Source organism: Danio aesculapii, chromosome 11, assembly GCF_903798145.1.
Source record: "Danio aesculapii chromosome 11, fDanAes4.1, whole genome shotgun sequence".
In the NCBI taxonomy this organism is placed as follows: Eukaryota; Metazoa; Chordata; class Actinopteri; order Cypriniformes; family Danionidae; genus Danio; species Danio aesculapii.
The window spans coordinates 45,894,795-45,908,893 of NC_079445.1; the positions used below are offsets into that span (position 1 = coordinate 45,894,795).

A 14,099-nucleotide genomic window follows, 5' to 3' on the forward strand; every position below is an offset into this window, starting at 1 on the left:
ATATACTAATTATATATATATATATATATATATATATATATATATATATATATATATATATATATATATATATATATATATATATATATATATATATATAGATATTTCATTCATTCATTTTCTTTTCAGCTTAGTCCCTTTGTTAATCTGGGGTCACCACAGAGGAATGAACCGCCAACTTATCCAGCACATGTTTTTACGCAGCGGATGCCCTTTCAGCTGCGACCCATCACTGGGATACATCCATTCACACACATACGCTATGGACAATTTAGCTTACCCAATTTACCTGTAACACATGACTTTGGATGTGTATATATAATTTATATATATTATTTATATATGAAACTATAAGATTTATTTACAATTAATATTTTACTGATGAATTGCACAAACATATACCTCCATATTAAAAATATATGAAAAACTCAATCGGCTCACTAATCGGCTCGACGGAATCAGTTCACTGAATCGGCTCACATGAACGATTCACTGTTGATTCGAGCAGCGCTAGCGGAAACGTCATGAAGTGACAGCAGTGAGCGGAGCCGCAGCCGCCCGTTTCCTTTCGAGCAGCGACGCGGATCCCGAGCACCGAACCCAGAGTCCGTGCTGTCCAGCAGACACCGAATCCCGGCCTAGCCATGGACGAGCAGGCGGGCCCCGGTGTGTTCTTCAACAACAACAACAATTCGGTTCTCCCCGGCGGAGCAAAAGCGCCTCAGCCGGGCGACGGCGGTGGAGAGGCGGCCCGCGCGCACTACAGTATCCCGGGGATCCTGCACTTTCTGCAGCACGAGTGGGCCCGGTTCGAGCTGGAGCGCGCACAGTGGGAGGTGGAACGCGCAGAGCTGCAGGTAACGAGCCGTTAAAACCGTTATTTGACCGGGGGTCTGTGGGCGCGCTCCGCCGAAACTCACAGTCAGACATTTGCGGGTTGTTGTTTTCTCTCTCTCTCTCTCTCTCTCTCTCTCTCTCTCTCTCTCTCTCTCTCTCTCTCTCTCTCTCTCTCTCTCTCTCTCTGTGTCATGCTGACGTTACAGCAGAAAACTTGTGTTTGTCTCCTGCATACTGTAACTGTAATTCAATACACTTCACCATACACCAGAGGATACAGTGCTCTCTTTATAAATGGTTATTGTTACATATATTTTTAAATTCTATACAATTTGCATCATATAAATGTATATTTTCTATCTAAATATGTATATTTTTCTCAAATGTATAAGATATATTCATGCGTGTGTTTTTATATACACATATTATATCAAAATGATCTTTTATTTTGGATGCAATTAATCTTTGCCCAGCACAGATAGATAGATAAATAGATAGATAGATAGATAGATAGATAGATAGATAGATAGATAGATAGATAGATAGATAGATAGGTAGATAGGTGTGTGTGTGTGTGTGTGTGTGCTATCAAACAATTAATGGCATACAAAGTAAAAGTCCATATTTTAAAATATATTTGTGCGTACTATGTATATTTTTGTTTATATAAATATATGCATGACTATATTGCATACATTATTTACTTATTCTTATATCTATAAATATTTATATAAAACAAATATATGTAAATATATGTTTTATGTACAGTGTGTTTGTATTTATACATATATATATGTATATGTATATACACACACACACACACACAATACACACATATAGTGTAAATACAATCTTTTAGCTTCAATGTGATCAGTCTTTTGACAGCACTAATGTGTGTGTGTGTGTGTGTGTGTGTGTGTGTGTGTGTGTGTGTGTGTGTGTGTGTGTGTGTGTGTGTGTGTGTGTGTGTGTGTGTATGCACTTGTTTTTACGATTATTTTAGAATTTCCGATTATTGGGGTAAAGTTGGTTTTATATTGGCTCATTCAGACACATTCTCCTTAATGTATTGTCAGATAATTATTCTTTGTAACTTATAAATAGTCAAATCACATTATTGTTAAAGTACAGCATCGATTACAGTCAGTTAAACAGTGCTGATGTCGTTTTGAAGTCATGTTTACATGCCATTACAAACCCAATATTCAAAGTAGCGGTAAACACTATAGAGCGTGTCACACGTTTACTTTTAGGGCTGGGCGATTTGGCCTAAAATCTCGATTAATTGAACACTTCAACTCGATTGCGATTATTGAACGATTATTTCATTTGTTTAATGTTTTCGCCCTCATAGTTCACTGACAGGATTTGTACAGTAATAAGCTCATGTATTACAAGTGAGGGATTTTTGAATGAAGGTGCATTACTTGAGCTTAAAATATAGAAGTAAACACACTATCTATTATCATTCATTCATTTTATTTTCGGCTTAGTCCCTTTATTAATCTGCGGTTGCCACGTCGGAATGAACCGCCAACTTATCCAGCATATGTTTTACACAGCGGATACTCTTCCAGCTGCAACCCATCACTGGGAAACACCCATACACTCTTATTCACACACACTACGGACAGTTTTAGTTTACCCAATTCACCTGTACCACATGTGTTTGGACTGTGGGGGAACCCGGAGCACAAGCCTGATGAATTAATTCAGATCTTTTGTACCTTTAAATATCAATACTTTGCTATGTCAATAAGATATCACAGGTGGAATTATCACGATAGTTCAACATATATCAATATTTTAGCATCCTGTCTTCATTGCTGATCAACTATAATCCCAACTCCACATTGCAGATCCTGCGACGTGACTATTGTGAACGCACACATTGACGTCAATGCTGAAACCATATATTGTGCAGCCCTAATGCACATTATCAGAGCGATTATAAAAACCGATAAAAATATATATTTTAAATCATATATAAGGAAATAATTTGTTGTTTTAATAAGTATATAGTAGGGATGCTTCGATCAGGATTTTTGCAGCCGATATATACAGAGTACTGATTCCTTGCCATGGTGATCGGCCGATATAGAGTACTGATTTATTTTTGATGCATAAAGCACATTTTCCCTCTAAGTGTGATACTGAAGTGGAGATCTCTTCTTACCTATGAGAATAAATGAAGGATGCTGCTGCATATAACCCCTCAAACACGTCTCCTATAACCATTCACTGTGGACATGTCATGGCCAGAAGCAGCTTTACCTGCGGCCAATCGATCGGGAGCATCTCTAGTATATAGCATTCATATTTTTAAACATATATTACAGTATATTATTTAATATTCATATATCATAACAATATTCCACAAACGTATTCTAACAGAAAAGTTACTCATCACTCACTAGAATGAGATCAAATAGTTTTAATCATCATTAAGAGAAATACAAACTCAGAAAAAGCATCCAAGCATGAAGCACCATTACGTTTAGTCAGCCTGCTTTAAAAATAGCAGAATAAAAATCACCATCGCCCTCAAATCAAGCTTCATCTCTAATTTTCTTACTCGCGATTATACACACACACACACACACACACACACACACACACACACGCACACACACACACACACAGATGTGGTTTCTGGTATTTATGGTTTGTTTCCTCTGTTGTGTTTGTGTGAGTTTCTCCTTTGTTTCTTTGATTTATTTCTAACACACTGGGCTGCATGATATTGGTAAAATCTGGCATTGGCATATTTTGATTTGCAATGATCTATATTGCGATTAGGCCTGTCACCGTATCTATTTTTTGTTGTAGGATATATTGCACCAAAAATACTGCGATATTATTGTCATTTTAAGACCATTTTATGCCTCTCATTATATAATTATATAATAAATCACAGTGCAGGTATACACTCTTCAAGAGAACACATCATATATATATATATATATATATATTTTTTTTTTTTTTTTTTCTAATATATTTTATTGAACATTTTTGGTGCAAAAACATGTCAGAAAATTACATTGAGTAGAAAAATAATATCTGTCATGCATGTAATTTGAGTTTTTTTTTTTTAGTTCTGACCCCCACATGGAAAATAAACATAAAATAATAATAGTAAATAAAATTGCATTGTTATTAAATAAACAACAAATAAATAATAATAACACTAATAATAATAACAATAATAATGACCAAAAAAAATAAACAATATTACATTGCAAAAAGGCATATTACATTTCTTTTGTCCAGGCTGAGTCTAACAGACAAGCTTTTAGTCTTAGAGACTTAAAGGTTCCTAGATAATCAAAGAAAGGGTCCCAGGTCCGATAAAATAGAAAGCCTCAAGTGGGATTATGCTGCAGACTGCAAGCAACACATCATATTTAATTCTTAAGAATATTTCTTTTAATTATAGCCATTTTAACAGTTTAATAATTAGGCATTGGACACAGAATGTGAAAACAAATATTCTAAATAAATAATAATAAATATTATCAAGCTAAAGAGTAACAGAGGCTGCGATTATCTGCTAGCAGCAGATCTATTTTCAGCTGTCAGACACGCACGGGAAAATATACTATAGTAATTTAAAGTAAACACTATAGTGTTTTTAACCATACTGCCTCCATCATTACTTACTGATCTGGCCGATCTCATAAACCAATCGCAAGTGTTTGTTTACGAGTTTACAACCCAGGTTATACGTCCACAGCACTGCAACACGTCAGCAATGTTTCCAAATTGCATTGTCAGTCATATTTCTTACCAGATTTCTCTGTCTGTTTTATATATTATATTTCTGTAAAGCTGCTTCTGACCATTACATGTGTACAACATACTTAATTCAGTCTCTTAGGGAAGGCGAGATCTCATACATAGAGGGAAAATCTGCTTGCGCAATGGCAAAGTTATAGAAAGCTTGAAGCATCCGAATCGGGACTTGGTATTGGCTGATCACAATGACAAGGAATCAGTACTCCTTATCGGCTACAAAAATCCTGATCGGAGCATCCCTACCAAAGACGATTGAGCTCATGTCCGTGTGTTGTGCAATAAGTCCATATATTGATTATTGTGACCGGCCTAATTGAGATATGAATATAATTTCACCAGATGATTTGAACATCTCCATTTGGACAGATTTAATTCATATCAGAGATGCTCAAACTAGGGCCAGCAGGTCAAAGTTGGTCCATAGTATCCTTTGATTTGGCTCACCATCCCATCTGAGAAGAGAAGGAGAATGATGGGGATGGTTTCCAGATTGTCAGTTCAAATTTAACATGACCCTTTGTTTGTTTGCTTTGTTAAAAGCCAGCTGAAATGAAATGTTTCGATTAAATGGTGTAAATGAATCAGATTTTGTGTATAGATCATTTCGAGGGATGTAAACAATAACAGTGGTCCTAATGTGTTTCCTGTTTTACATTTTTAATTTCCATAGCTCCCACATATTGATAAATAACATAAGGACAGCTTATTTAAAAGTTGAGATATGATTGAACTGCCTCTTGTTACAGTTATTAAAATAGTTTGACAACAAGCAGGAAATGTTTATGGGCCAATGACTTCACCACATTGAAATGGTCTATATGTACTTACTGCCATCCGACAATCCAGAGACTTTGTTGAGCAAATCAAGTCAAAGGCAGATTCTGCTTGACTAGTGTATTCAGCTTTGAACTCCTCTGTGTTACAATGTGATTGTTTATGTTTTTATTGCAATATTTTATCATTAAAAAGTTTCACAGCATTAGATAATTCAATTTACAGTAACTTTTTTCAATTTATTTGAAATATTAAGAAATAAATTACCCATGGCAACTTTAAAGTAACGTAGTTTGGTATAAATTCTGCCCACGGCTCTCAGTGATATTTGGTTTTTGGCCCTTCATACAATAAAGTTTGGGCACACTGAAAAAAAATATTCAAAGATGATTCCTTGGATTTACTCAATTTGTTTGTGTTAAGTGGTTGTAAACAATTTATTTTGGCTGAATTTAAACAATCAAATTAAGTTGAACATTGCTCAATTTAATTTGTTTGTTTAAATTCAACACAAATAAATTGTTTGCAACAGTTTTGCATGCAACACTTTTTACAGTGCAGTCCTGATTGAGATTGACCGGTGGTCTTTGTCTATGCAGTGCATCTCCATAAATGATGCCAAACTACAATCAAAAGTAAATAAACAAACCCTGCTTTTTGGTTTTTCTAGCAGTATTTCAAGTACAAAAATAAACATTCATTCATTCATTTTCTTTTCGGCTTAGTCCCTTTATTAATCAGGGGTCGCCACAGCGGAATGAACCACCAACTTATCCAGCAATATGTTTTACGCAGTGGATTCCCTTCCAGCTGTAACTCATCACCCAAACACTCTCATTCACACACATACACCACACTACGAACAATTTAGTTGATCAATTCCCCTATAGCGCATGTGTTTTGGACTGTGGGGGAAACCCACGCCAACACGGGGAGAACATGCAACTCCACACAGAAACACCAACTGACCCACCCGAGGCTCAAACCAGTGACTACTTCTTGCTGTGAGGCAACAGCGTTACCACTGCGTCACCATGTCACCCTCACTAATAAACAATCAATGTAAAACAACTAAAATGAATAATATTTAAGAATATCTTAGTCTATAGTCTTTAGTAAATAATCTAATCCTGTGACTGTTGCACCATTGCGATATCGATGCTCAAACAATATATTGTTCAGCCCAACAGCACAGTATATTCTGCTGGAGTAATGTTTCGAGACACCGTATACTCCTGATAACGAAGTCTTTACAAGCCGACGCTTATTTCTGTGACATGAATATCTAGTGGTTGACTATCTAGTGTTAATCTTAATGATAAACGTGTTGTCTCATTGCATTTTCACTCTCTCAGACCTGAATTCATTCTTTAATTCTGTCATTAGTAGTCCCTTTATTTATCAGGGGTCACCACAGAGGAATGAACCTCCAACTATTCCAGCATATATTTTACGCAGCGGATGCCCTTCCAGCTGCAATCCAGTACACATTCATACACTCATACACTACGGCCAATTAGTTCATCAATTCCCCTATAGCGCAGGTGTGTGGACTGTGGGGGAAACCGAAGCACCCGGAGGAAACCCACGCCAACATGGGGAGAACATGCAAACTCCACACAGAAACACCAACTGACCCAGCTGGGACTCGAACCAGCGACCTTCTTGCTGTGCTCACCACTGAGCCACCGTTGTAATGCACTCATTGTCTGACAGGGTTAAAGTGCACTTTATTTTGCGCAGTCGTGCTTTACTACCTGTAAGTCCTTGACGTGCTCCTCTGTGAGATTGAGATGAGATATTCAGACCTGAAGGGCAGCGATTGATTAATGAATGCTGTTGGAAAGTGTGTGGCATTTATGGGTCGTTTGCTCGGACGTCCGTACAGTCGGACGGTGTGTGTTTTATTGTGCATGTTGAGTGAAGGACAAACTGTGGCTGGCATTTCAGCTGGCAAATGAGTACGTGAATGTGTGGATTGCCGATTTGAGATTGTAATATTAAAGAACAGAAGATATATGTAAGGGAGCGATGCATGGAATGCCTTGAATCTACAATGTTGTTAATTAACAGTTTCTGTACACCGTTTTTTTCCAGTGGTGAATTGCATTATGGGATGTTGATCTCTGCTTCAACTCTACAGTTTAACAAGTGACTTTTATTAACATTTTAATGGTTTGAAATGATAAAATAATGTATGATAAATAATATCTAGAGAAATAAGTCTGTAATATAACAGAAAATGTGCTGCAGTTTATTACAAGGTTCTGTAGTGTACATTATAGCACTGCACACTAGGCATGGGCCGGTATAAGATTCTGACGGTATGATCACCTTGAATTAAAATATCACGGTTTCACAGTATGAGTACTGCTCTAAAATATATTCTTTTTAAATGTCTGGGTTAAAAACAAAAACGTTTGACCCTTTGAACACAATATATTTTATTTTGAGAAACATTTAAAGTATTTTGGAAGAGTAAACATGTCAGGCTGAATTAATCATTGACTTCTGCTGTTGTCATTTCTTTCTAAAGCAGATTTTTTTTTTTTGCGATGTAAAACAGCATCTTAGATATATTTTCTGCTGGAGATACTGTCGTCCTAAAAAAACAAAACAAAAAAAAAACGTAAATAAAAATCGTGCACATTCCTTAGGAACGGCAGAAAATTTTGACTGTTTTAAAACCTTGACATTTCCAAACCGCGGTATACCTTGAAAGCGGTTATTGTCCCATGCCTACTGCACACTATTACAAATGTCAATAAAAGTCACTTTATAAAACTTTTAAGGTTAAAAGTTATTGAAAGAAAGATCCAGATCCCATAATGCAATTCAGAAACAAAAATAAAAAGGGAAAAAAATATATTTTTTCACTAAATAAGGAAAACTGCTAATTTACAGAGGCTTTTACAGAGTTGTACAATATTGGAAAAAACATTGCTTGAGATATTTAGTTTTTTGCTGTAAATATTGCGATACGAATACTGTTTTACCAGATGACATGAATTACTCCATTTGGAAAGCATTCATAATTGAAGATTAATTGTGATGATTTTGTAAGCAATGCATCTGCATAAAGTTTTTGTGTTGGTGGCAGGGGGGTTAAATTCTGGGAGACAGAACAAAACGGGAGAGGGGTCTGAAATACGGGAGACTCCCGGGAAAAACGGTTGGAAGGTATGATGATAACGCTTCAGATGACTGTTCTAGAGCCTACAGCTAATCAATCTGGCAGATTCCGGAGTTCATTACAGCTCTAAAGAACTTTAATAATGATAAATGATTTTAAATTAAACAAATACATTTATAGAGATGGTATATGAGTATATAATTTCACTCACCTGGGAAATGGAGGCCACGTGAATGGTTTGTGAGCACAATTAAGTGCACACAGCATGCCATATCATCTGATAATTGTAGGTAATAACTCCAAAAGGCAGCTGACTGTGTAAAGCCACATAACACAACACAAAAATACGATAAATATGCCGAGATCAGTGGCTAATCAGCCGGAATCAGCTGAGGTGAAGTGACCGAGACCTAGCTGTCACTCAAGTGGCCACGCCCTTAATTATGCAGACTTCATAAAAAGGAAACGGATGAGTTATAAAAACATTCACCCCCTCACAGTTGTCATGAAGGATAATATTAGCTATATACACCAGAATAGTTTCTTTGTTCCAGGCTGTAAACAGCTTTTGTTTTGCTGTAAAGTCGGCCATTTTACCAGTGGGCTCAATTCACCTTATTCTCCGCGTACGAGCGGGTGCAGCCATTTGAATCATTTTGGCTCGAGACTTCCGGTCTTATTTACTCCCATTCATTTTTAGATGTTAAAAACTGCTCGTTTTTTTGCAGCTTGGTGTTGCAAACTGATATTTTCTTATTATATTATTTTACTTTGTCTGTATTGCCATGCAAACACTTGTTTGTAAAGTTAGTAGTCTGACCGTTTTCATTTCTCCCATAGGCTGAATTGGAAGTTCTAAACAATCTTAAAACGAGCGCACTTCCACATCGAAGAATAAGGTCAATAGAAATCTGCTCTGTTATGTTAGCAGGACTAGCGGAATTCAGATGAATTGCAGTTTCAGTTACTTCCATATTGGCTTCACAATGATGTTGCAGATTGCTCCAAACTTACTTTGTAACTTCAGTCGATTGTTTAAAGTAATCCTTGTGTGAGATTATTCATTAGTCGTGTGAATAATAAGTGGAAGCAGTTCAACCTTCTGTTTATAATGCAACACTATGGGGATTTCTTCTCTCAGAGGCGAGACATTATAACATCTGTTGCTGCAGCAGAGATAATTGCATTTAATTCTTTATACAGTGAAGTCTGTAGTGTTGCTTTACATTGATTATTAAATGTCTTTACATGAATACTGCTAGACCTTCTATATTTCTCTCAGCTGCATTTATCAATGCTTGTATTCTTTAGCATGTGCACTCGCCTACAAAACAACTGCAGAATATTCAAGCTACATGAAGAATTCTTTCCGAATCATCTGCTGAAATACTGTTCATATCTTAAATAAAGTCGTTTTTTTCCAGAATGGTCTAGCGCTAGCGTGCAGGTATTCGACATCCCTAGAAGGCAGCGTCTATCTGAGGAGATCCTGACTGAGGTTTCATTTCTTTCGTAACCAGCATGCCTTTCATAGCTCTGTGTGGGCGACGGCGTGTAGGAGAGGCCGTCATATGTGGAAATCGCCCTCCGGCACCTTGACAATCAATTGAAAGAAGTATAATTCTCTCTGCGTTTGCATGCACACTCCTTCTACCTGAAGTACGAGCCGCAGCGGCGTGAAATTAAAGGCCATTAGCATCAGGAATGGAGTGTGCGATGGTGACGCGGCACAGGCCTGAGTGTGTAGGCAGCTCTGATTCTGGCAAACAGGACAGAAAGTGAAGCGCTGTTTCGAGTTTTCTGAGCTGATGTTGGTGACTCATACTGCTGATGCCTGCGTCGTGCCCTCAGCTGGGAAACAGGAATGCCAGGCTGGACCAGAGAGCGATGTTTATTGGAGGATTTGTCTGGTCCTGACTCACGAATCGGTGCTTCAGTGCACTTCTCACTACTAGGGATGGGTCAGGATGGTCAAGTAGCATAGCCTGTTTTTAGTTTTCAAGCTTCAGTGTTGGTTTATTGTATCTTTTGTTAGGGAAGGAGTTGGTAAAAGCTGTGGGCTTCTTTGCAGACGGTTTTAGCAACTGTTGTTTTGGTTGCGTGCTCAAACACTCCCTTCTTTTGTTCCCTGTAAAAGCAACAACTACAGAAAGTGCAATGTATTTCCTTTAGCACTAAAGTGCATAAATGCTGTTGGGCTTAGCATATAGCAGTATTTATTAAGCAGATACTTCTGGGCATTATATGATTGCACTGCATTCATCTGGTCTGTGCATGCATGTAGGCGTTAAATTCATGCATCTGGTCAGTAAATATATGCATCTGGTATTCTAACATGCATCTGGTCAGTAAATATATGCATCTGGTAATTCTAACATGCATCTAATCAGAAAATGCACGAATCTGGTAATTATAACAAGCGTGGGTCATTAGGCACATGCTTCTGGGTCAATAAATGCATGCATCTGGTCATTAGCTTTCAATCTGGTTGATATGTACATGCATCTGGTCAGAAAATGCATGCATCTGGTTAGTTAATGCACTGCATCTGGTCATCATACACATGCATCTGATCAGTTTGTACTTACATCTGGTCCAAAACTGCTGCATCTGGTCATTATAGCAAGCGTGTGGTCATTATGCACATGCTTCTGGTCCAATAATGCATGCATCTGGTCATTATGGTTTGATCTGGTTAGTATGTACATGCATCTGGTCAGACAATGCATCCATCTGGTCATTATACACATGCATCTGGTCATATGTACTTACATCTGGTCAAAAATGCATGCATCTGGTCATTATAACATACATCTGGTCATTATACACTTGCATCTGATCAGTAATGCATGCATCTCATCATTGTGTATGCATCTGGTCATTATACACATGCATCTGGTCAGTATGTACTTATATCTGGTCAGAAAATGCATGGATCTGGTAATTATAACATGCATATGGTCATTATACACATGCATCTGATCAGTAAATGCATGCATTTGGTCATTATGCTTTCATCTGGTTAGCATGTACATGCATCTGGTCAGTTAATGCATGCATCTGGTCATTATAACATGCATATGGTCATTATACACATGCATCTGATCAGTAAATGCATGCATCTGGTCATTATACACATGCATCTGGTTAGTATGTACAGTAGCATCGGTCATTATAATCATGCATTCATCCACACATTAATGCATTTTGTCATCTTGCATCAGGTCATTATAGATATGAATTTGCTCCGCTTGCATCCGGTCAGTAGATGTATGCATCTGGTCATGATCTGCGAGTCTATCTTGACTGTATTACGTGTTCATTTGTTTTTGTTTGGCATATGCATGCATTCAGTCAGCATATACAGTACATGCATCTGGTCAATATATCCATATATGTGATCAATAAATGCATGCATGTGGCTGTGCATCCTAAACTAAAAACACTGCCCTTTTTAAGGGTTATTGCAGCACTGTCAGTACTAAACTTAAAAATTGTATAATAAGAAAATGAAATGGCAATATTAAAAATAAGAAGAACCAGTAGACACAAACTAAAATGACTCAAAATAAACCTGAATTAAAAACGATCATTTAAACCTAATATATAAGAGTAAAGAAGCTCAGCATTGCACTGGGCAGTGTTGACATGAGCCGTGGCTTCAGTAATGATGTCGATGTGTTTTTGGTGATGGAGACCACAGTGTTTGAATACAGGTGACACAGAATGAGAGAGACAGCCTGTGAATGTTCTGTTTCAGCTACTGTTTTGACTGCTGTGGTCAGTACGTGTGTGTGTGTGTGTGTGTGTTTGTGTTTTGATGGGAAACAGCAGTGATGTCAGTCCAGCATGTGATTCTCTGTCCAGCCGTGAGCAACACAGTTTAATGTCCTCACACATCACTCACACTCATTGGCCTTTGGTTTGGCAGGTTTGCATGTTTTTTTTCTTTTACACACACACACACACACACACACACACACACACACACACACATGCTCGCTCTGCATTTTCATAAACGTTTGCATTTACATTCTTCTCCCTGTTCTCTGTTTCCTGACATCCACTGCAGTTTTCAGAAAACAGCAGTAAACTTTTCCATAACTCAACATTTAAGATGGTTGTAATCGTGAGTGTGGCTCGTGATGATTTTACTGCAGAATCTCGATATCAACATCTTACTTTGCACATTTATAAATTGTCTACTACACGACTATTTCTATAATAGGTAGACATATTTTGTCAGAAATGCTAGCTTTATTTCGTAATCGTATAATAATATTTCTGAAGTGTGCATGTGTGAAGTGGCAGATTTTTGTAGACTAAAACCTAGAAACAAACTCTGCATGCCTGCATTTTTGAGTGAATTGCTGAAAGATATGTTTAAAATAATCTCTAGATATTAGTATGGTCATTGTGTAGGTGTGTGTGTGTGATATTTAGGGTCTCTGATTACAGTAATTGTTGTTTTATCAGTATGTGAGCTGACTTTTTAGAAAGTTCACTCACTTTACTACAAACAAACACAAACATGAGACTCCAGAAGCATTGACTGCATGAGATGTAGAAGAATGAGATAATCATTTTAAATGTTAAGCAAATAAATATGCCTGGATGGATTGTTCTTGTTGTTTTTTCAATAATATCACAAGCAATTATAAATAATAATATAATCATGAATATCAGCACAAACACACTGAACTTATGAACAGTAGTTAAAGTTTAGACAATATTGTACATAAATATACATAATATAATGATAATACTTAATAATAAAGTCAAATAAAGATATATTAGGGTGGTGTGGTCTTGCAGTGGGTAGCGCTGTCACCTCAGAGCAAGAAGGTCACTGGTTCAAGTCCGAGCTAGGTCAGTTCTTGCATAATTTTATTTGCTTGTTTGTTGGTTTTTAATGTATTTGTTAAACTTTCTTTGACATAAAAATAGCCTGAGATACAGACATGACATTAAATAAAAAATATACTGCATCCCCAAAAAAGACTCGAATATAGACAAACCCAACATTGAGTACATTTACATGGACACCAATAATCCTGTTTTAATACGATTAAGACAATACTCTGATTAAGAGTCGACCATGTAAACAGCGATTTTTGTTTAATTTAATCCGACTGAAGTCATAATCAAAATAAACTGATTTTAGTGGCATTATTGAAGCGCAGCACAGGCATGTAAATACCGGAGTCAAACTATTACAATTGTTGTCAGCGCCAAATGCCTAGTGGTACTGTGTGCTGACATGTATAGCACAGAAGAGGTCACGGCGACCCGAGTTCAATTCCCGGCTCAAGGTCCTTTGCCAATCCTCCCAATGATTTCCTGTCTGAAATCTCCACTGTCCTATACCATAATAAAGGAAACCCCTATAAAATAGTTACCTATTACCATTGTGTAGTATTTTTACCGCATTTTGCATCAAGATTGTCTATACCAGGGATATTTAATTGGTGGCCCACGGGCTGAACTTGTCCCCGGCAATTTGTTCCGGCCTTCTAAATAGTGTGACCAAGACAACAAAAATACATTTAGTTTAGTTGAA

The 14,099-nt window shown here is 37.2% G+C and overlaps 1 protein-coding gene across 1 annotated transcript in view; it reads left to right on the top strand.

Moving 5' to 3' along the window:
- The first annotated feature begins 514 nt into the window (after positions 1-514).
- Positions 515-14,099, top strand: part of strn (striatin, calmodulin binding protein) — a 97,388-nt gene continuing 83,803 nt past the window's right edge. The window contains exon 1 of the mRNA XM_056468799.1: positions 515-857. Within this exon, the coding sequence (XP_056324774.1) occupies positions 645-857 (213 nt within the window). The 5' untranslated portion in view covers positions 515-644. The remainder of the gene's footprint in view (positions 858-14,099) is intronic.